The 23442-nt window shown below is 42.5% G+C and overlaps 2 protein-coding genes and 1 long non-coding RNA gene across 4 annotated transcripts; 1 reads left to right on the forward strand and 2 right to left on the reverse strand.

Annotated features, from left to right (window-relative positions):
• Positions 1-353: 353 nt before the first annotated feature.
• On the reverse strand, positions 354-9377 carry LOC101165127 (guanine nucleotide exchange protein SMCR8-like). Of its 2 annotated transcripts, none has more exons than XM_023958469.1 (6): positions 8832-9377; positions 7251-7663; positions 6371-7122; positions 4815-5180; positions 2638-3037; positions 354-1607 (listed from the first exon to the last, which is right to left on the reverse strand). In XM_023958469.1, the coding sequence occupies exons 1-6, from the start codon at positions 9006-9008 to the stop codon at positions 1166-1168; spliced, it is 2550 nt and encodes an 849-aa protein (XP_023814237.1). In that variant the 5' UTR covers positions 9009-9377; the 3' UTR covers positions 354-1165. The 2 variants fall into 2 exon arrangements, with proteins under 2 accessions (XP_023814237.1, XP_011475725.2); XM_011477423.3 differs by having other exon boundaries at positions 2638-3142.
• LOC105354424 lies at positions 8981-18355 on the forward strand. Its single transcript, XR_909047.2, has 4 exons — positions 8981-9093; positions 14240-14319; positions 14441-14502; positions 18248-18355. It is a non-coding gene; the product is annotated as an uncharacterized LOC105354424 (long non-coding RNA).
• Positions 14624-23210, reverse strand: LOC101165376 (pentatricopeptide repeat-containing protein 1, mitochondrial). The gene is made up of 8 exons (XM_023958478.1): positions 22663-23210; positions 21236-21376; positions 19994-20212; positions 19815-19916; positions 18233-18883; positions 17009-17125; positions 15124-15306; positions 14624-14937 (listed from the first exon to the last, which is right to left on the reverse strand). Exons 1-8 carry the CDS (start codon positions 23089-23091, stop codon positions 14755-14757), a joined length of 2025 nt encoding a protein of 674 aa, XP_023814246.1. The 5' UTR covers positions 23092-23210; the 3' UTR covers positions 14624-14754.
• Positions 23211-23442: the final 232 nt, after the last annotated feature.

The following is a 23442-nucleotide window of genomic DNA, read 5'->3' on the forward strand; positions in this document are numbered from 1 at the left end:
AATATAAAAATATCAATGCTATGAGCGGGTTTTGGAGGGAGAGAACACACTATGAAACTTTGCAGCCAATGCATCGAGTCCCCACAGCTCAGTAAGGCACCAGTGCTTCCAGTGCAGCAGCATTGAAACTGCAAAATCCCAGTCACTGTGTTTAGGACTTCAGACTAGAGCTGCAGCTGTTTACAATGAGAAAACACAATAAGTGCACTTCAATCCCACAATGCATCATGAACATCATTAAAGATCCACTCTGATGAAAATTGTTTTTATCATATTGTGGCAGTTTTCTGATGAAGGACATAAAGAAAATCAAGCTTAAAATTGAATTTCTGAGCATTTCTTTCTTCAAATCATGAATCAGGAGGAGACGATACAATTAAGTTTGAAAAAGAGCGTATTTGTGACGGAGAAAATATACTCAACTCAGAGGTGAATTTCTAATAAACTCCTGCTCCTCTTGTCAGAAAATGACAAGGTTTTTAAAATTTTGCCTAAAAACAGCATAATCACAATTAAAAGACTTCTGGGAACACTTTCACACTAAATCAAAAGATGATTGGAGTTGGTCTTTAAACCTTTGTCCGTTGTGCACAATAACAGGTTTTTAATCCTTAATTATTCTTTAGTTTCATAGTAATTTAAAAGCTGCCAGTTTAAAAAAATGACTTTTTGATTAATTCTTCTGAAAGATTAGAAAGTATTTCATATTTCCCCTGTATCTGACAACCTTTTCACAAGGTTTGAACTTTTTAATATCCCCTGCTACAAAAGGAACAATTCACCCAGAGAGTGCAAGAGACTTTAAAGTAAGACAATTGCGGAGGCAATAAAAATGAGATTGTAGTCCCTGAGGTGGATTATTCTCTGACTGAAAACATTCGGATTTTACTCCACTTGCTTCCAAGCAGCATCAACATCAGAATGTGCGACCCACCAGGCCTGAAACATCCACAGTGCTGGTCAGAAAGCTTTTTGGCTTCTGCTTCGTTATTTTGAAATAAAGTAATCCAATACATTTTAAAATACATCTATACAATTCTGTTAACTTAAAAAAATCTCCAGTAAGGCTCTTGTGTTAAAAAATGTGAAGTGCATGACTTTGATTATCAGTACATGCTTACAGCACGTTCAAACTGCAGAAGACAGACAGAGCTTTTCTGTTTCTTCACTCATTGGTTGTGTTTCTGTGGACCTGCACTGAGCTGTAGGTAAACCTGAAGACTGGCGGTCCTCGGCCTGCGTGCTGCTGTTTGATGAGCTCAGACAGGAAGTTCATCACTCTCAGGTCGCCCTGGCTTCTGCAGAACCCTGCCTGCAGCTCATCCTCCTCTGTCCCTCTCAGTCCTGCCCCCACGTTTGGATGAGGCGGCGCCATTCCAAAAGTGTGCAGGAGGGCTTTGTTAGCCAATGCGGACAGGCAGCTCTCCAAGTGCAGCAGGTAGGTGATGCCTCTGCTGATACCTGTGTGAGGGTCGGCTAAAGGGGCGAGGAGCGAGCCGGTGTAGGACGGACACTGCAGCGTTCTCCTGTCCAGGTCCAGCAGAGCCAAATACCGCCTGTACTGATTCAGAGACTGTAGAACAGCAGAGGAGGAGCTGGACGAGGATCTGGTGAGGAAGATGTAATATCATGAAAATGAATTTAAAGATTTCAGTCATTTAAGTTCCTTTCACACTTTAGCGCTGTAGCCGAGCTATGACACAGACAAGCATTATTACAAAAATGTCCCAAAGTAATAACCAATATTTATAAATTGTCACTGTTAGCAGAGGCAATACCCAAAGCTGGAATGCTGACTAAACCGACTAGATTTAAATGTAATGTATGTCTGAAAACTGCCCTTCAACTGGGCTTCTGTCTCTGCAGAAATAAAAAAATACGTCTTTTTTTGTTGATTTTGCTGACCAGACAATGCAGAAAATACAAAGTTTGTCCTGGTAGAATAATTTAAATTAGACCAAACAGCTAAGGCTTAGCAGCTAAAAGCATGTTTGAGTAAATCAGCAGTGCAAATTTAGGGTGACTGATGTAAGATTCTGTTGATCTGACAGTCCAGTGAAATCCTAAATATTATCAATTAAGAGGAAAATGTTGCCAAAATCCTGCAGTTTCTTTCAATCTGAAAGTAAACTTGTCTGAATATTCCTGGATGGTTTTCCATATATGAATACATCTACAGGTAAAGCTACAAAATCATCTATAAAGTACATGCTACCATTGGTTAAAATGACTCTCTAATAGATCATCTATAACTGGAAAAGATGCAAACCCCTCCTGACTTACACGTTGTTGTTTTAAACACTCATTTAGGACTTTTTTTTATTTTTTACAAACTCCTAAATCCAGTGGCAGTTAGCTGCAATCTACATCTTCACCACTAGAAGGCGCTACCTCTTTTACCTTTTGCTTTATCTGAGTATTCTGGGAACCCACATGTGGAAAGTTACTCTTCTGGCTGAAAATTGGATTTTTAACAAAGGTATTTTATGTCAAAGTTGTTTTAAATATCATTTTTATTAATTTTTTAGAATTGCAACTTGAAACTTAAATGACTTTATATGTGTCCCCCATCATCAGAAAAACACCACAAAACACGTTAGAAACATCAAAAACACAATTTTCATTCCCACATCTCACCTGTGAATTCCTATCAGTCTCCAGGTAAGCAGGTTTGTGAGCTGAAGGGGCGTGGTCAAACACGGCATCACTGCGCCTCCATCGTGGCCCGGGGATGGCAGGAAGAGGCTCAGTGCGTCCACGAGTTTCCTCACCAAACCCTCGTCTCCTCCAATGACGAGCAGCGGCCGACCGCTTAGCAGACAAAACACGGCATGCTGGGAAAACGAGTGCTGCTTGATGAACCTGAGAGCTCTCAGTCCAGCTTTTCTCCTCCTCCTCTTATCCGCCTGAAGGTTCCTGGGGTTGCTTTGGGTGGGGGAGGGCGGCTCGCAGGAGCTGGTAAAGCTGGTGCAGTCTGATGCCTCGTCCACGCTCAGCAGCCTCATAGGGGGGGACGGTGGGCGTTTACGGTCGATGTCTGCTGGGGCAACAGACGGGGCAAAGATTACATGGAGGTCAGGCACCAGCCTCCTTCTTTGGCGGACCTCAGACCAAGGCGGCACGGTCTTCACTGCTGCCTCGGCTGTCGGGGGAAGTGGGGGGGGGGGGGGGGGGGGGGGCGTTTAATTACTGACACAAAAGTGAAACGGCTTCTCTTCTGCAGAAAAGTTCATCAACAAACAAAACTAAAGACTTTTTTTAGGGCCTAAACAACAGGAAGATCAACCTCACATTGAAAAACTGGCAACAATGCGAGTCCATCATGATGGATTACTGAGCTCTCAGCCAGATGAATGTTTGAAAGGCTTTCTGACCCTTATGTCTGCTTTAAGGATTACCCCCCCCCCCCCCCCCCCCCCCCCCCCCCCCGCGCGCTTACATGAGATTTATTAGTCTTGGCTTCAAATACAGACTTTCTTGCTAAACATCACATCTTTTTACATTTTTCTTACTCCCCTAATACACAGTCTGACAGATGAGCATTCTGTTCTCTCTCCTGATGAGAGCCTCACTCTTGATATACCATGCAGAGGCCACACCAGCTTTAAAATCTCTGCATTGGCTCCCTGTGTGTGTTTAGAAATTGATTTTAACGTAATTATTGTTTTAATGGCCTTCTTATCGCCATAGTCTTCCTCCAGCTCTGGCCTTGAGGCCTCGCTCCACCATGACGGTCCCCGCCTGCCAGAGGGCCTCAGGGCCCCAGAGACCAGAGAGGTTTTTAAGCAGAGGTTCAAGATCCACCTTTTAATATCACTCTGAGAGGATTTGACTAAATGATTTTATATGACTCCTATTATATGCTATTTCTACCATTTTCATTTTTACAGCTGTTTATATACAGTTTTATTTTTTATATTGTTTTTATATATTTATGTTTTTCAATATATTAAATTATACTTATTCATTTTTCTAAACTCCTGTGCTTTTTCGTGGGGACATAGCACAGAAGGGGCTTTGCCAGCTCTACCTGGGTCAGCTGGGGTCCACACTAAGGCCCCACAGCTGTGGAGTGGACACTCTGCTGTGCTGGTTTTGGTGAGCGCTGTGGCGATGCCCCCTGATGTTGGGCCTGGCACCATAAAACAGTTTCCTCAAAGTAGAGCCATGCCAGATGTTTCTGTTCCTGTTATAGTTTTCTAGTTCCACGTTTCAGTTTTAATGTGGGGATTGAGGGTCATGCTGGTGAAACGGAGGTGCAGGGTCATTTTTGTGAAAATGTGTTTATGAATGTGCTTGTTTTAATATGCATGACATGTTTCATAAAGTTCATTTTATGCAGAGCGCTTTGAGATGCCAAATCTGGAATGAAAAATGTTCCCATGAATAGAATTTGATTTGATTTTTGTAATTTAGGATTCAAATATTTACAGGGTAAAGGGCTTTCAAAAAAGATTATACTTTAATTTGAAGAATGAAAGTTGGGGCTTGTGAGAAGAATAGTTATAGATTTTGCTTATTAAAAAGTATGGATTTTATGGTAAAATATTTAAACAGAAAATAAAGTATAGCACTTTGCAACAGTTATTTTAAAGTTGCAGCAGATGATCTTCAGGATCTTTACTTTAACATATTTATTATTATTGGCATTTTGTTTATAAATATTAATAGTTTTCACTCGTTTTTTTCTATGCCACCCCGCCTTCGCCCAAAAATGGCTTGGAGAGGCTCCAGCAACCCTGTAACCCCAAAAACCGATTTAGCGGCTTTGGAAATTGGATGGATGGTTATTTAAGCAGAAATGGTTTCACCACCTTGCAGTAGTTTGAACGTCCTCTCTGGAACGGGATCTTGGTGGCTTTCGTTGCTCCTCGCAGCATCAGACTCCTCCTTCCTGGCGTCTCCCAAAGGCTCCTCCACCGGGTCACCAGGCTCTGAAGCAGCAGGCGTCTTCCCCGTCTGTGAGGAGTCCTCGTTTCCAAAGCCATTGGTGAGAGGAAAAGCCTCAGCTTCCTCCTCTGTGATGGCGGTGAGGTCTTCGGGAATTATGGACTCTGTGGTGCTCAGCACTTCGATGCTGTCCTCGCTGTTGGCGCGTTTGGCGCAGGACGGCACACGCCTGACGCCTGCGTCCACTGCTGCATGTCGAAGACAGACGTCCACCCTGCCCAGCTGCACCTCTGTGGAGCAGAGCAGACACTTAGTTGCTCCACATGTTTCCTTCAATTTTCCATCTTCTTTATGAAATCTTAAATATCAACGTAGTAGATTTATTCAAAAAAGCTACCAACTGGACTTCTTCTATCTTTTGTGCTTAAAGACTTTTCATCTCTTGTTCAAGAGGCTTTTTCAACTCATTTTAAATACAATAAATCCTCAAAGTAATTATTAATAAACTGATTATGAATCAAAATACTAGGTAATTTTCTTAAAGATCATGGATCAATGTTGCAAACCACCCAACGACTTTAAAGTCCCCCCCTCTGATGAAAATCATGTTTTATGAGTTTTTTATCATGTATATGTGGCTTTTTTCTTATGGAAGAGAACAAATGTAATAAGAAATCATTTCATGTTTTCATTTCATTTCTGTGTTTCTCCTTTTAAATCACTGTCAATCAAACTGTCGCAAAGACGCTTGGTTTGAATTAATGAGCTTTTGTGATGTCACAACAGCCCAGGAGGGAATGTGCAAGCTCCCTGACCCCCCCCCTCCCCCAAAAATCAAATCAGTTCTGAGCCACAGCCAGTCCTGCTTGCTGCTGCAATTTAGCCTAAATTAAAATGTAATTCAAAGCATTTTTCATGGCCTTATCAAAGTTCTTTCTGGTGTGTCATTTTCCTAAACAGCAGGTTCTGGTTCACACGTTTGTTTTGTCATTTCACACATTGTTCAAAAAGTGCTGATTTGGATCCAAAAAGACGTCACTTTTCACTGTTTCCTTATAACTAAAGAGAAACTTTTAAGAATAGAGACTGTGAGTCCGTGCTGTTTGCCCCCCCCCCCATGTCAAGCTCTTCTGTCATGCAAGATGCAGCTTGCAGAAAGGGGGGATTGAGGGCGGGGCTAATCTGCTCATCACCAATGGCCACGCCTATGTAAAGGGGATTTTGGAAACAGAACCTTCAGATAAAACATTTTTAAGACATTCAAGTCGTGGGATTTTTTGTTAAATACTTCATAATCATAAAAAAAAAAATGGGAACATTGTTTTAAATTGGCATAGAGCACAGGTTAAAGTTTGATGTTTTCCAAAGAAAACTTGGTTTTTACTTTGTTAACTCTCCTAGATCATTTTGCACAACTTCCGTGTTTATTTATTTTATCTCCTTTTGCAAGAACTGATGAATTTCCAGCATCTGCAGTTACCTCTCCTGTCAGAGCCGACCACGCCCGGCTGAGACTGATAAGACTTTTCCGTCCCGAGCACTTCTATGCTGTCGCCGCTGCTCACACTTCCGGTCATCTCTGTTGCAGCAGAGGGGTCAGGGGTCACCCTCCCTGCTTCTCCCACCTCTAGTTTGATTGGCAGCTCCCCCACGCAGGAGAAGAAGAACTCCATGCGGTTGGGTTCAGGTTGAATGTCTTCAGGACTGCTCTTTCCCTCCGCGGCTCCACGAGTCGCAGCATCCGTACCTTTTCCTTCGTCTTCATCAGCATCTTCCGGACTCCAGTTTTCAAACAGGAAGTTTGTGAGCCTCAGCCTCTTTGACAGCGACTGTGCGATGCTGGTGGTTCTCAGGACGCTCCTGTCACCGCGCAGACGGCGCTCTATATCTGCCAGCTGCTCCTTCATCAGGGACAGGAAGTAGTCATTGCAGAGCTCCTGCAGCAGCTTCAGCGAGCGCTCTGACGATGTGGAGGTGGGCGCAGGACAGGGGCAGGGCTCGGATGGAGGAGGGGTAGTGGGATCTGTGAGGCTATCTGCAGGATCGTAAGGCAGGAAGTCTGGCTCCCTGAGCTTCCTGTTGGGGTAGGACATAACCTGGCGAAGGAGATCTCTGTGAATTAGGATGGACCTTTCTACACCTTCAAGCTCATCGCTTTTCCTTCCACCTTCTGTGGAGCTGTCTGTTGCCCCCTGATGGTTTCCATCCTGGAGCAGGCTCATCCGCCTGTACCTGGATCAAAAAAAGCAGCAAAAAAAGTGTTTTTATCTGTTACAGTTTGAAAAAACACACACAATATACTGTTTAGTTTCTAATTGAACGTGTTGTAGAAAGATCTGAATGGAAGAAAAGAACCTCACTCGAGCTCCTGCAGCTTTCTCTGCAGCTCTGATGAAAACGCTTGTCTGTTTCCCGTCTTGAGGCTCTCAGACGCCTGAGAGAAGCCCGCTGACAGCTCACAGAAGTTCTCCATCAGCTTGGTCTGGTCCGAGCACACGTAGGCCATGCAGAAAGGTCGCACCATGCCTCGGGCCTCCAGGTCATACAGGGTCACATGGTGAACGTAAACATAAGCGTCCTCTGCTGAGTCCCCCAGGATCACCTTGGAGTCCTCGCTGAAGTTCAAGCGGGGACCAGGTGAGGTAGGAGGGGTGAGGCCTGGGCCCAACGCCTGGTAGTCCACCGACATGATGCGAACCGAGAAGAGGTTGAGGTCAAATGAACCGATGACGCGCTGATCGTCTGGTATGGTGAGCACAGGCTTTGGACCCACCTGACAATAGATTTGAACATTGTAGCCATGTTCACTGTGAAACCCACACCTACTTTTCATGTACACTTAACATTGTATCAGATATTTTCTTTTATTTGTACTTCGCAGGTGAATTTTCTTTTTTTTAATTCTTGCTAATAAAGCATTTGTGAGCAGGCATGAACTGAATGCCTCAGAGCACCACTAAGGAACATCCAGACCAGGGGTCTGCAACCTGAGGCTCTTTTACCCCTCCAGTGTGGATCTCTGGTTAAAGAAACATGTTTTTAATTGTATTATTAAAAAAACCCCAAAGTAAACCGCCTCAAACTGTATTAAATACATTATAATTAACAGTTGAAGGACAGTACGTATCACAAACCAAAACATTTTTACAGCTTTTTGTGCGCCTTGTGCCACAGAAAATCAATTGGTCCTCAGTAAGCACAACCAGAGTAAAGGCGCACCAGAATATAAACCAGATTTTCTATTTTTGAACAAATTCAAGAATTTGAAATATCTTTTGTGGTTCAAAAAATACAGTAATGGTCACTTATTTGGTTCAGATTTCATTTGAGTTTATTAGATTTATAAAGTTCTGGCTAAGATGCACCACAAACGTTTGTTTGGTTTTTTAAACCACTGTTGGCATAACACTACTACTGCATTGAGATTATCTGATCCAACACAAGACGACTTTTATTTTCTAAAGTTATAAACTATTGCATATTTTGAAAAACAGCTATTTACTCTTTATGTTGGTTTTATTTATGCAAAAAATCAGTGCATTTATATTTACCACCATGGCAACATTAAAACAATACAAGTCAGAAAATTTTTCTAAAGGGTGAAGTAAGACTTGTTCATACTGGGTTGTGGTGGGTGAGAAATTAACCCGATGGTTCTTTTAAGTGTGTAACGTTGCAGACCCCTGTTCTAGACATCAGGACAGCTGAGCCCTTAAAGTAGAATTTCATGAAAAATCTGAATCTGACATGTTCCTCCTTAAAAAAATAAATCACAATTTGCAAGTAGCTTCTCCAAAAAATGTATTATTTCAGAGAGTTATTTTTTAACCAAACCACTAACTCTTCTTTTGTTTTGAAAGGTCTTTAACTTTGCTTTTGCCTCTTATTTTGAAATCTGACCAACTCTTATTTTTCCAAAGCTAGAGACGCGCGCGGCGCACCTGCTCGGAGAATTCCGCCACCAGGATGAAGTCTCGGTGAAACTGCGCTTTCGTGCTCCAGGGGTCACGCGGGGGTAGAGGGGGGACGGACAGCTCCTCGGGGAGACCCTGCTCCTCTCCGCCATCCTCGAACACCTCCTCGCTGGTGAAAGCCAGCAGGTCCGGAGAACCGATCATGGTGTCCCGGTGGATCCTCGGTCTATTCGAACGCGCCGCCGGACCTGCCGCGATCCAACACCGCCATGAGCCGCCTCAGCTGCCGGTGAGTCAGCGGTTCGAGCGGGGCGACACCACCACAAACAAGCGGGAGGGGGGCTTAAAAGCCTGCTGCGCACTTATTCCTGTCGGTAGAGCTGGAGAAATCCGCCTGCTTCCTCTTCACAACCCAACATGAAGCGTGCGGGTTCCTGCGGGTGACAGTCACACGGTTCCTCAACCTTTGTCCTAGGAGTGCTGTTCCTCTTTTTAAAAAGAATAATTCCAAGTGTCTGCGTACGCAGCCTTGAACAGTCATGGAGGCTTTTTGGACCGGCAGACACGAGCGTCTGCTCTCCTAACGGTCCATGTGACAGACATATGCCCGCGCGGGGTCCCGCTCCCCGCCCTCTGGGGGGTGAGGCGCGACGCGCGAGCGGAGCTTCAGGTGAGGGCGGGGCCCGGTCAAGGAGGACTTTGACCCCGGCGCTCCGGTCACTTTCTCCTCCCGACCCTCCATATGCAGTTAGTGGTACTAATGAATTATTAGTGGTTGTAAATTATTGGCAAATCATCACATATATCTTTCCTCCTTTTTTTGGTGCCACATTTATAAGAAAGAAAAATGCAAATTTATGTGTGAGCCATTCTTGTTTGGTCACTGTGCCCAGCCTGATCCCACCAGTGTTTAATAGGATTGGTGACCTCTCCATTTCCAAATTTAGGAGGTACTCTGATAAAGTTAAAGCTCTATTCTGATGTAAAATCATGTTTTCGGTGCATTTGGTACATGTTCTTGTAGATTTCTACACGATGGATGACATATTTAAAGAAAATTCAGCCTAAAACTGCATTTCTGCATATTTCTTCATTGAAATTGTTGTGGATCAGGAGCAGATAAAAAAATGCAGTTTAAAAAAGCCTGTACAGTAAACCCTTGTTTATCGGGGGGGTTACGTTCCAAAAAGAACCCGTGATAGGCAAAATCAGTGAAGTAGAAACCTCTTTTTTTTTTACAATTAATATACAATTGTTGTTGTTTCTCTTTCGGCTTTTCCCATCAGGGGTCGCCACAGCGAACGAGTCGCATGGTAAACTTGGCAATGTTTTACGCCGGATGCCCTTCCTGACGCAACCCTCTCAAAGCAACCGGGCTTGGGACCGGCACAGAGGTAGAGAGGGGAACAGGGAGCAGCCCGGATTTGAACCTGGGTTTCACGGACGGAAGGCGCCGCAAACCAGCACGAGCTAAACCGGCTCCCAAATTAATATACAATTAAATACTCTGTTATACATTGAAAAGAAAGAACAAACCATTTTACAGGCTCAAACATTTGTTTCACAAATCAAAGTACTTTAAAAACGTTTTTTTTTTCAACAAATAACTTCTGTACTAAGACAGGAATCTCCCTGGACACTGATGTTTGCGGATGACATTGTAATCTGCAGTGAGAGTAGAGAGCAGGTGGAGGAACAGCTAGAGAGGTGGAGGTTTGCTCTGGAAAGAAGAGGCATGAAGGTCACTCGTAGTAAGACAGAATACATGTGTCTGAACGAGAGGGATCAAGGTAGAAGCGTTAGGTTACAGGGGACTGAGGTGAAGAAGGTGCAGGAGTTTAAGTACTTGGGGTCAACAGTTCAGTGTGATGGAGAGTGTGGAAAAGAGGTGAAGAGGCGAGTGCAGGCAGGTTGGAGCGGGTGGAGGAAAGTGTCAGGAGTGTTGTGTGACAGAAGAGTGTCAGCAAGACTCAAAGGAAAGGTGTACAAGACAGTGGTGAGACCAGCTCTGCTCTATGGGTTAGAGACGGTAGCAGTGAGACAGAGACAAGAGGCTGAGATGGAGGTAGCGGAGATGAAGATGTTGAGGTTCTCCTTAGGAGTGACCAGGTTAGACAGGATAAGGAACGAGTACATCAGAGGGACGGCTCATGTTGCCTGTGTTAGCGACAAAGTCAGAGAAGCCAGACTGAGATGGTTTGGACATGTTCAGAGGAGGGATAGTGGATATATTGGTAGAAGGATGTTGGAGATGGAGCTGCCTGGCAGGAGGGCAAGAGGACGGCCAAAGAGGAGATACATGGATGTCTTAACAGAGGACATGAAGTTGGCTAATGTTAGGGTAGAAGATGTTCATGATAGAGTGAGGTGGAAAAGGATGATTCGCTGTGGCGACCACTGATGGGAAAAGCCGAAAGAGAAAGAAGAAGAACTTCTGTACTGTACTGTCAAATAATAATTTTAATCATCAATGTGAACAGAAGGCTTCAAATCGCGGAGATTAGCCCCGCCCACCGTGACCCGAAGAATTGGATTAAACGGGAGAAAATTTAAAATGATCATGAAAAAAATACAAAGTACAAACGGACAAATAGTGGCTCAGGTATATTTCAATGCTCTTCAGTCTGAGAAGCTGCAGTGTTTTCTCCTTCTCAAGCCCGCGGTGCAGCTGTGTTTGTTCAGGAGAAGAACAGTGATTGACAGTTGTTGTCGCTCTTTTTCTATGGGTTTTAGAGAAACTCTAAATTGCAAGATGATTTGCTCGTACGTAATTTGGAAAGCTGATTTACGTACATGCACATATTAAACTGCAATATCATTGACACACAGGTAGAGAAGAAGCGGAGTGACTTTTTTAGCCAATCAGAATGCAGAACACAATGCACGATGCAAATCCGTGAAGTAGCGAAACCGTCAAAAGTAAACCGTGATATAGCAAGGGATCACTGTATTTGTCACGTACAAACTACAACCAACAGTCCATTCTGATGAATCCACCTGCAGACAAACAGATCCATGGACGACTTTGTGTGAGGAGCTGTAAGCCAGTGGGAGAGCTGATAGCAGACAGATACCTTAGTTATGGGTGACGAGAAGGGGGAGCAGGGTTGATTGGAGTGGGACTTTAAAGCCAATAGTTGTCACACACCTGGGTGTGGGGAATTTAAGCTCTGCATTTGCCCCACCTCCAAGAATTTGAACCAATGATGGACCAGTCTCGGGGCGGACACTCTTCAACTATGCCCTTGAGTTGTCTAATGGTTGCCATGGTCTAAAAATCCTGTCCTGAGTGGGTGACGTATGTTTCATAGATGTTAGCAGAGATATGCGACCACCACTGGTGGCAGAAGATGCCTTCTCTCACCATCATACATGCCCCCACCAAAATGTGTTATGTTATTGCTGCAGCGATCAGCATTAGCATTCTCTGTATTGTCTCTTTTCCACACTTGTACTCCATAACAGTAGTTAGTCTGACTTCTGTGCTGAACAGAGAATGTTGATTTGATTTGATTTGTTTTATTTATTTCAAGCATTGTAGTCAAAGCAATAAAGAATGTTCACAGATTTATGAAACTCATTACTGAAATGGTGGAATGCATAGATTAAAAAATCAAAACAGAACATAAAACAAACAAAAAAGTCACTTAAATCACATTTGCTTAAATAAATACAGTAATCATTTACTAAAGTCAAGTAGAGCTTGATTTATTGCTTGAAAAGGATTGGGAAGAAGTAAGCTTTATAATCCCACCCCTACTGTGTTAATTCATTTTATAGTTTTGCATAGTTTTTGTAATCCGGTTCTGATCCGATAGATTTTTTTCAAGTTAAAAAATCCAGTGCCTAGTAATGATTATCTTCAGAAAACATTCATTCATGTTTTCAGTTACGGTAACCCATACTTACTAATCATTGATTATTTTTCACAGTCAGCTGATCGCCAGCAATATATAGAGACTAAAAAATCTGAACAACAGTCAGTGGCAGAGACAAAGAAAGCTGTTTGGTGTTTCCAGAGAAGATCTGGCAACCCAAATACCAGAACTGACCACATGTACGTGTTCCTTACAAATGTGGCGCAATTTAAAAGCACTATAAAGCAGTATTTACAACAGAATAATAATTATTGGCAACAATTATGGAAATATTCTGCAAAAAAAAGTGTTTTCTTTTTGGGCTCAATATAGATCAGTGAGGAAAATAAATCAACAGAGTGCTGCTATTTTTAATGCATAGCATGTGGTGAAGGTCATTTTGATTACCTCCCCAAAAACATCATTTTAACCTAAAAAATGGAAAAGAACATAAGCTACACATAAATACCGTTTAATTTTATTTATTTATAAATAAAGAAACCCTTAATCTGCTATGGTTTGGCTGAAGTAGTTTACCAGTAACTACATGATGTAGATAGATTCAAAGAACAACAACAGTCATTGATCATATTTATCAGGAAGCAAAGGAATTACTCATTCAATGTTTGGAGGGAATTTAATGTGAGTCAATAATACAAAGACTGGATTTTTTTTTTTAATGTAATAGTACTAGTCTACCATCTCTGAGCTGCACACTCAAACATCAGTCTGTAAACGGCTGGAATGCCCCCCACACTGTTTTTATATTTATCTGTTTTGATTTTATTGATAAGAAAAATGTCGCTTACAGACACACTGATGAAAATGGTGTTTTTATTATGTTCTTGTGGCATTTTTGTAATAATGGAGAACAGCTATAAAGAAAATTACTTTTATTTTTTTAAGTTTATTTAATCCATTTATTGATTCACATTGTTGGGAAACAGGAACTGATTTAAAAAAATGCTGTTTGAAAAAGAGATTTGTAACAAGCTCCCTGTTCTGCCCTTTAACGGCGAGGGGAAGGGGGGCGGGGTTGCTCCACGCAAGTCGTCTGGTCTATCACTTAGAGGTGATTTTCTAAGGAACTAAAGTTGCTCTGCAGAAACTATGTCCTAGAAAACAACAGTTTAAAAAAATATTTTGGCTAATAATGGCAAAATCATAATTAAAGACAAATTTACAATTGATCAAAATATGTTTAGAGGGAGACTTTAAGACAATGTCGTTTTTCATCTCAGGGACCTCAAAAGTAGGAGGCTACTTAGGGGGGTCGCCGCTTCCTTGTTATCCTATCTGCTTCCCCCGCAGACAAAGAGGAGACTACATCCATGAGTCTCCTCTTTGTTCTTCCTCTAGGCCTTTTCCTGGTTTCTCCAATCTCAGCTTCCTTTTAGTAACATCATCACTGTTCCTCCTCTCAGTGTCCAAATAATCTCAATCTGCTTCCTTGCTTTTATCTCCCAAACATCTAACCTGATCTGCTCCTCTGAGGGATTCACTCCTGATTCTGTCGATCCCCGTCACCCCCAAAGAGAATCTCAACATTTTCATCTCTGCCTCCCGTCTTTTCCTCAGAGGAGAAACCTCCAGCAGCTGTGTGGGCCGGCTGTCAGTGACATTTGCAGAGATGTTCCGACAAAAGTACAGCAGTGCAGGTATAAATAGAATCCCCCACCCCTTCACACAGCGACAGACACCCCAACACACTCGATGCAGGAGACATGATGGGCCCCTCTGGCTAGAACACAGTTTTCTGCTCTTTTTCTCTGGTTGCAGTCACTCTGCAGGGATGCTGAAGCGGTGTAGCGTCTGTCCAGCAGATGTCAAACCCTGCTAAGGTCTGTGTCTAGCGGGTACATTTTTTTTGATGAACTGACTTCCATAAAAATATAGGGTCTAATATTTCAATAATCTGCATATTGAGTAAAATTGGAAGAAAAACACAATTTGCAATAAAAATGTGCAACATAAATGTTTTTTTTAATGAAAAGGTTAATGAGCCTTTATGTGAACGGCCATCAGAGGATAGAATTTTACAGTGTTGTTACACGGTTGATACAGTCTTGTTCTTCTCGTCTGTGTGGTGAGAATTAACCCCGCTGCCGGCTGCTTTCACGTTCCTCGAGTCCATCTGTGTTTAGAGCTGAATCCTCCACCTCAGTTTGCATCTTCTGGTACTCTTCGTCATCCTGAGCCGGACAATCCCTTAGCCACTGCTGGTAGTAACCGCGGAAACCATCAATTTGGACCAGGTAGTTGTTTCTGGATTTGTACTGGAATCAAATGAAAGGAAGACCAATAAGAGAGAAGCTCCACAAATACATTTAAATCTTTCAGAAATGGAAAAAAATAACCTATTTTTAACACGAGAGTCAAAATTAACCAAAAAACAAAACAAATGTGAAGCTTTAAAACAAAAGCTTTTTATTTTCTTAAACTTCTCCTGCATGCATTCTGACCTGGTTGTAGTTGGGAGGATACTGAGCAGCAAACTCCAGCTGTCTGATGATGACCTTATTAGGGAACACACTGCTTTCCTTCATGGTCTTCAGAAGTGTTTGGAGGTAGATGTAATCCAGTCTGCGAGTCGCACGACCAATCAGAGCAGAGAACACGTGGACGTTGGGTCTCAGGCCTGCAAGCTGCAGCCAACAAACATGTGAGGAGGACTCATAAACCCAGGTTCACAATCACCATTTAGTGTCTGGATTTCAAGAAATCTGCTGACTTTTCCATACTTCCGGTTAGAATATTAGTTTGCGACCTTTCTTTATGTTTTTTCAGTAATCCCCCTTTTTTTTTAAAAAACTTGTCCTGTTCAAAGATAGAGAAAGCTGATCAGAGCTGAAGGTCTCATGTTTGACAGATTTTACTGTTACAATGGGGGTTTATGGATCTTCAGACAAAGTGTATATTTGTATAAACCCCTTTTGTGTTTAAGGCTAAGCTTTACTTAGAGAGAGAGAGTGGGATGTTAGAGATGGGGGAGATAAAGGGGGTGGGAGGAGTAGATAGTACAGAGTCATAACATAACATTGGTGTCATTTAGGCTGTGGTGCAGCGTAGGACGGTCGACCTCTGATCGGTAGATGGCCTTGTCCGTCCAAATGTCGAAGTGTCCTGGGCAAGACTGAACCCCACCTTGCCTCTGGTGGAAGCGGAGCCGGCATTAGTGTGTGAATGTGTGTGTGAAGGGGTGAAAGGGACTGTAAAACACTTTGGGCCTTCAGGGAAGGTAGAAAAGCGCTATATAAGTGTACGCCATGTACCATATAATTCTAGCTGGGAATAAACCCCAATGATTTATTTTCTTCATGATCGCGTTTTCATCAGTTGGCACTTCTGTGTTTTGAAAAGGACGCTACTCCTCACTACAGTCACTCGGCGTCACTACTGAAGCAGAATCCCTGACATGTCAAAGTTCAACTGGTTTAACTTTTGACGTGCGCTCAACCACTGTGCATTTTGTATGAAAATCCACTTAAAAGAGAGTCTTGAACACACATATATGTGCGTTTACAAAGACTTGAACGTGCGTTTCTGAGCCTTTAGCTCGAGTACCGTAATTCTTCAACTGTTTACACAATCAACGTAATCCCAGTGGATTCTGAAGTGGAGAAAAGCGGCCTCACGTAGTAAATCAGCTGATTCTGTCACAGAGGAAAGCGGCTTAAGACTTTACATTAGTAATATATTGTATATTGGCGCAGAGCTGAATAAAAAGCCACTTTGCTGCGTGTCAGATTCACATTGATTGTCTCAACAATCCAAGAGTCATGGTATGTCAATGAGTGTGTATTGCTTAGGTGTTGCCGGCAACATCTAAACAAGAGTTAAAGGGTTAAGGCTTCTATGAATTATTGGAGCAGTTTTTTTTTCTTTTTTCTAGCATAAAAACAGTGTTTTAATCCGTACCATCACCTTCAGATGAACTGGAATCATTTTCATTCTGTTTGCTTGTTTTACACGAGATTTTTACGGTTGTCCTAATTAATCCTATAATCCAAGCAAACGAACACTAGTGAGCGCCAAAAGGCAAAACCCCGTCTGAGTTAATCTAACATAACCCAGTCGTGGAGGTAGGAGTCACACTAGTCCTTTATGTCGAGATTCAGCGACATTCAACACTGAAACTTTGACTCACAACTAGAAGAAGTGAGGAAGTAAACTTTTGTAGAGCAGTAATGGATACAGGAAGTACCGAATGTGCAGAGCTGCAACACTTTCCCCTGCTAAACAGACCGACGGTCAAGTGTGTGACCTAACAGGTCCAGAAGAAGAGCTGCATTTCTAACTTTCAGAGGCTCAGGTGTTTTTTTACAGCAAGGATGTGTCCTCCATCACCTTCATGTCCTGCAGCAGCTGAAGGCCGTCCTCCTGCCGATCACAGCCCAATGCCAGACAGCCAAATGTCTGCACGTTAACACTGACGTTACGCTGTCGCATCACACGCAGAACACCCTGGAAAGACGAGCACAATAGAAAATATACAATATATAATGAATAATATATATAAATATCCTGTAAGGACCTAGGAAAGCCTACATAATTTTAAATTAAACAACTTCCTCACTTCATTAACTCTCAATTTCACATATTTAATGTATGTACATATATATATATATATATATGTCTATACGTTTTCTTTACTTTGAATTCTATTAGTAAATACAAAGTATTTGGTTTGATTAGCCAATCTGTACATCTGATGGTTTATTGGAAGTTTACATCAGGCGTCCTTCCATGTAAACAGTTGGTCCATACGACACAACATAAATAAAATTTCAAACACGCATATCTGTGCCGCTTCCTCTTTTGTATGTAGTTCTTTAGAAAACACAAAAGGATCCGAATCTTTGGGATTTTTGTGCTGCTTGAATTAAATCTAAAAGCGGCAGTGAAGCAGTCCCGTAAAAAAAGGAGCAGTGAAGACACCCGAGGACCACCGACTGCCACGAACCCACAGCTGCACGTGTCTTAACAAAAAAAAAGGCAAACACACTACGAGCTGGTCGGTTATGAACGAGTTAAATACCTGACCGGCTGAAAACAACACAGATGTGTTTAAATGAAATCCATTCTAAATAGGGCTCACGAAAAAAATAAAATAGTTAGATCAATATCTACTTCAATTGATTTTTTGAATTCATCCATTCATTTTTTTTCTTTTGTGCAGGTTTTTATGTTTTTCTCAGACACCAAACATGTTTTCTCTTAGTTAAAAAACTACCACTTGTTTATAACTGAAAGCTCCGCCTTGTGTTTAAACTTTGTTCAGACATGTTATGTCTAGACTATATAAAAAGTTATTTACTGAATTTGGGGAAAAAAGAAAATAAAGGAAAAAAATATATATATATATAAGATATTCACTAATGAAGGAACGACAGACAACAAACGGTCGTCTCCTTGTTTGAGGAATGTAATAATCAAGTATTTGTGATTTGTAAGATAGCTGTGTTTGAGTCATTAAATACTGTGATGCCATCAATTTTGACAATTGATGATGCTATTAACGTAAAATATAGCTGATAAGTGTATCAATCTTTTTCAAAGTGTGTTGTATACCTTTGCCTCCTCCAGGTTACCAGCTTTGGCCGATGAGCGGATCACAGAGTTAAAAAAGGCGACGTCGAGCTTTACCCGATGCTCTTTGGCGACCTTCAGCAACACCCGCAAAGACTGGTCACCTGGTTCCATCAAGTCCGCAAGCAAAGTCAGAGTTTTCAGATCTGGACTGAGTCTGCTGGCTGCCATCTTCTCCAGGAAGCCTTTGGCTCCACCAATGAGATCCAGCCTGTCAGACGCTCCGTCCACGGAGCCAAGTGAGACAACGGCCGCTCTTTTCCCCTCAAAAAGCTCCAGCAGGTTGGGTGCTTCAGAGTCAGCGACCACGTCAGCCGGTAGTGAGAGGTTTTCTGTTTGTCTGACCGATATCAGACTGGTTGGATGGTCATCCTGACTCTGCCTCCTGTCCTGCTGACCACCAGGATGTGGCTCAGGAAACAGCTGCCTCTCCAGATGGTCCACATCTACAACACCCTTGCAACTTGTGCTCCAGACATCGCCCCTTTCCTTCTGGCCTCCACACTCAGTCTTCAGAAGAATGCTGCTGGCCAAGGCAGAATCTCCAATCCCACAATCCCTGGCGGTTCTTAAGAGCAGATTGTAGTTCTTTGAGTCTGGAAGAATTCCCGACTGTAGCATCTGGCGCCACACCTGCAACAGACAAAAAAAGTTACAACCCTGGCGGTTTAAGATGATTACATTTTTGCTACACACCACACTGTGAGAGTGAGAGGCAAAACTTTATTTATGACATTCTTTTAAAATGCTACAACAACGAGAGAAGCTTGCAAAAGAAAATGCAAACTGGATAAAAGAAATAATCCAGATTAAATTATTCAAAGAAAATACAACAAAAACTACTAAATACGCCACCATTAAACTGACAGATGTGGAAAGAAAAATGATAACAGCTAAATATTCCAAAACAAAACTGACAGCGAAACATAGGGATGCGTCACTTTTAAGTGGGATTAAATGTCTATTTGTGGCTGAAAACTCAATTTTGGGTTCCTTTCTCTTGACACAGCTTCCTGTTTGTGTAGAAAACGTAGATCTGGACCCGTGGGTCTTTCTGATGACATGTCAAAGACCAGCTCCAATCATCTTTTCATCTATTTTAAAAGTGTTCCCACTGCTATCTGATTATGATTAAGATGTTTTTGGCCCAAATGAAAAAAACCTGTTACGTTTTATAGGACACCGTTTCTGCAGAGCGGCACCTTTGAGTTATGGGTGGGACTGTTGGTGTGGAGCAACCCCATTCCCCCTTCCCGTCACCCATAACTGAGAGGCATCTGTTTACGTGCGCTCCTGCTAGCTTACAGCACCTCACAACCCCAGACTAACATTATCGGTGCAACAAAAACGGCAAGCAGCATTTGAGCTATCCAGCCGTACAGTTTTGAATCAGATAGCAGCTCAGACGAGGAAAACAAAGACGTACACGGATCTATTTGTCTGCAAGTGGATGCTTCAGACTGAGCAGGAAGCTTGTGGTTTGCCGTAGTAGCTTCTACGTCACCACTGAAAGCTTTTGGCATTGACTTTTTTCTCTCTCTCTTTTTTCTCTCTCTCTTTTTACCTGTAACGCCAGTCTGAACCCAGTTTCTTTGTCCTTCAAGCAGCCCATCAGTAGGTAGTGAAACGTCTCTGAAGTCACTGTGTGTCCATTTTGGAGCATCTCCTACGAGCACATTACACAGTTACAAAAGAAGACTTTTCTCCCCATTGTTGAATCACGCCGGGATGAAGGTGGCGAACCCTGAGAGTGTGAATGCAGGCCTGCAGGTGGTTTGTGATGGCGTGGGTTTTCAGAAGAGCGTGGTACGTGATGGTGCTAAGCGGGTAGTTTTTGCGCCGCAGCTCCTGTTCCAGTTTCAGCGCTTGATGGAGGCCGGCTGGCTTTGAGGGCGCCTCGGCGCAGGCATTGAACAATGCCGTGTAGGTGGCGTCGGACGCAATCAGACCTCTCTTCTTCATCTGGAAGAAACATGTTCACACATTTCTGTAAGGAAAGTCTGAAAACGCTATAAAAAAAAGGAACGAGATAAACAACATTCAACTCATGTACAAGTGTTGTAAATTCATTTAGGTTACTGATGGGCTCAAACTAACATTTCTACATTAACACCCTTTTTAAAATTCATTTGGTGACTCATGTTTAAGAGAACATACATTAACAAAAATAGCAAAGTGATAAAAGTAAAATAAAACTTAGAAACTGACAGAGGGAGACAACCTCAAATAACACTTCAATAAATTACTACTGTGTTCTACGTTTAAGAGACTTGAAATAATCAGAAAAGTAAATCAAAAATGTTGTCAACAAAGGACAAAGGACTTTTCCACTTCCATATATGAATAAAGTATTTGCACAAAATAATGACGTGGTTGAGTCTACAACCTTTGAGTTAACATGATCTATGAAGTAGAGAACATCAGTTACAGAAAAAGTAGGAATATTCAAAGCTTTATGTGTTTATAAGCATAATGAGGTGTTATAATCTTTCTGTTTCAGATTGAAACTTGAATCTTTTATGTAAAAAAACTACAGAATAAATTTGAGATGTTTTAAAAGACCGACTCCAAGGAAAATTGTGTTTTTGGTGTTTTTAACACTGTCTTGTGTTATTAAGAATAAAACTGTGTTTCTGGGTGTTTCTTTATTCAAATCGAGGTTCTGTGTGTTTAATGAACGTCTGCTCCTTAAGAACTGTCCTAGAAAATAACACAGTTTTTTATTTTGATTAAAAGACCACTGGGAACACGTTCACAGTAGATCAAAAGATGATTGAAGTGGATGTTCTTTCATTTTGGGTGCAAGCGGGTCTTTCCTGCCTTAAGAAAATAATTTATTTATGAGGGTCTTGTCCGTTATTTAAATCAAACTTGCAGAATATTTTTTGCTTGACGGTTCGAGTTCCAATTTTCCATTTGCATCATTGGCACTGGGAGGAGTGTTAAGTAGAGATTTGGGAATTACTTCTGCATGAGCATCCTTACATCATTGTAGAGTTTGAAGGCCCTCTTGAGTTGTCCAGCTCGACCGCAGCCTCCAATCAGGACAGAGTAGTTGTACTCCTCTGGCTGCAGCCTCTCCTCCTTCAGCATGTTTCTACTGAACAAATCCAGGGCCTCCTGCAGCTATTAAAAAGACAAAAACAATGTTTAAAGTTCAAACGCTAGACGCTAAATCAGGGGTCGGGAACCTTTTTGGCCAAGAGAGCCATAAATGCCACATATTTTGAAATGTAATTTCGAAAGAGCCATACAATAATGTAGTGTCCCTTTCCCACACTAAGGCACGGAGACTTAACCTCTTTTAAAGTTCTTTATTCTGGTTACTGCAGACCGCAACAAACGCCAAACAATTAATTCAGCAACTCCTGAATCTCTCCCGCCGAGACGAGTGCGCTTCTCCCAACTTTATATTCCCCTGCTACCGCTGCAGCCCTCCCCTTTCCCTTATTCGGCCCATAGCTGAACCCCATTGGTCCAAACTACCTAACAACAGGCTGAGCGACAGAACTGAGAGCCAATCAGATCTCTGCTTGACGCGTTCAATGAACCCCAGAACTTTTAACGCGGCCCAACAGCCACCCAACTAAGTCCGCGACAATTTGTTTAAAACTAAATATACAAGTGAATGTGTGCATTTGATTTAATTTCAACATTTTTAAAGTACAATAAGTCTGTGGATTCTTTTTAATAACATTGTTATTCTGTTGCTAATAAATGATGAGTATTTCTCGTGGTAGTTCTGCTGATGGTCTAGTCTGGTTGATCCGTGGTGAGTTTCTGCTTCATGCAGGCGTTGAGACTTTAAACGTGATCGTAGGTCTGAATGTTCTGTAGATGTGAGACAGACTGCTCACATGCAGACCTGGAGTCAAACACACACTCACACGCTGCAGTGGGTGACGGGCAGCGGGTTTTACGTTTTTATAATCCCTGCGCGATTCACCTGCTGTCCCCCCACCCCCACCCCCACCCTCTGCTTTCTTCCTCTAACATCCCGTCCCCGCATCTGCGCGCTCTTTCTCAGAGACGGGAGCGCGCAGTTTTAGGCACGTCAATTCACAAGTTTCCAGCTGGTACAAACTCTGTGAAATAATAGATAATAGTAACTGATAGCGCTGGCGCAGATTTCTCTCTCTAAGCACTGCTACCACTGCGCGCCTCTGGCATCGCATCGCGCCCGAGGACTGGTCTAATGAAAAAAAAAAACTATAATTAAAGATTTGTCTGCGAGCCACATATGACCATCAAAAGAGCCATATATGGCTCGCGAGCCATAGGTTCCCGACCCCTGCGCTAAATCCTAAAAATCCACATTCAGAGCCCAAAGAGCACGCCAGACTCTGCTGCGGGGGTCTGAGTCCTTAAAAATGAAACATCAAACCAGTCAAAACCAGCACAGTTGCACTTACTTTGTTTTCTTTTATCCGTTTTTTGCACTGCAAGAAGTACCAGTAAGTAGTATTTCTCCTTCCTGGCCTCCTCAAATGTTGATGTACATCCTCCTCGTCGTCCATGGCAACAGCATCCCTAACACTCGGGCTGCTTTTCTTATACGAAGTCCTGGAGGACCACTCGGAAGACAAGGAACCAAAGCTCTCCCGGTCAGGTGGGCCTGGAGCTGGATCGACCGAGTCCGCGTCTGTTTTCGAGGACAGGGACACGAACCTGGCGTTTGGCGTCTTTGGGAGCTCCCCCCGGTGTTGTGACCTACTATCCAGCTTTCCTGGCAAAGCCACGACCCCCGGTGACTTCTTAACCAATGCTGAAAACATGGACGACCCAGATCCGGGAAGTTTACGCACATGTCGCGCGAACGCAGAGGCAGCTGTTTTAAACATAATTCAGGATTTCATCTGTCCTATTTAAACCAAATTAGCAGGCCGTGTTGCCTATTCGACGTCAAAATACAGCATTTGCCAAAGTACTCCTGCTGTCATGGCTGTGAGCGCGTGGACCCCAACTACGCAACTGGTTCAGACTCGATTAATCTATCTCTAAACTTTTTTTTTTTTTTTTTACAAATGTATGCTCGTTTGCAATATATAAAACAGTTAACACAGACGCTATTCTAGTATGCATTTTAAAAAAGCACACTTTTACAAGATAAAGTGTTTCAAATCTGAGTCGTTGCTTTCAAAGCGACTACATCATGAATTGATTATAAATGCCTGAGCTATTGCTGGGATTTC

This window comes from Oryzias latipes, chromosome 1 (genome assembly GCF_002234675.1).
Source record: "Oryzias latipes chromosome 1, ASM223467v1".
NCBI classification, from domain to species: Eukaryota; Metazoa; Chordata; class Actinopteri; order Beloniformes; family Adrianichthyidae; genus Oryzias; species Oryzias latipes.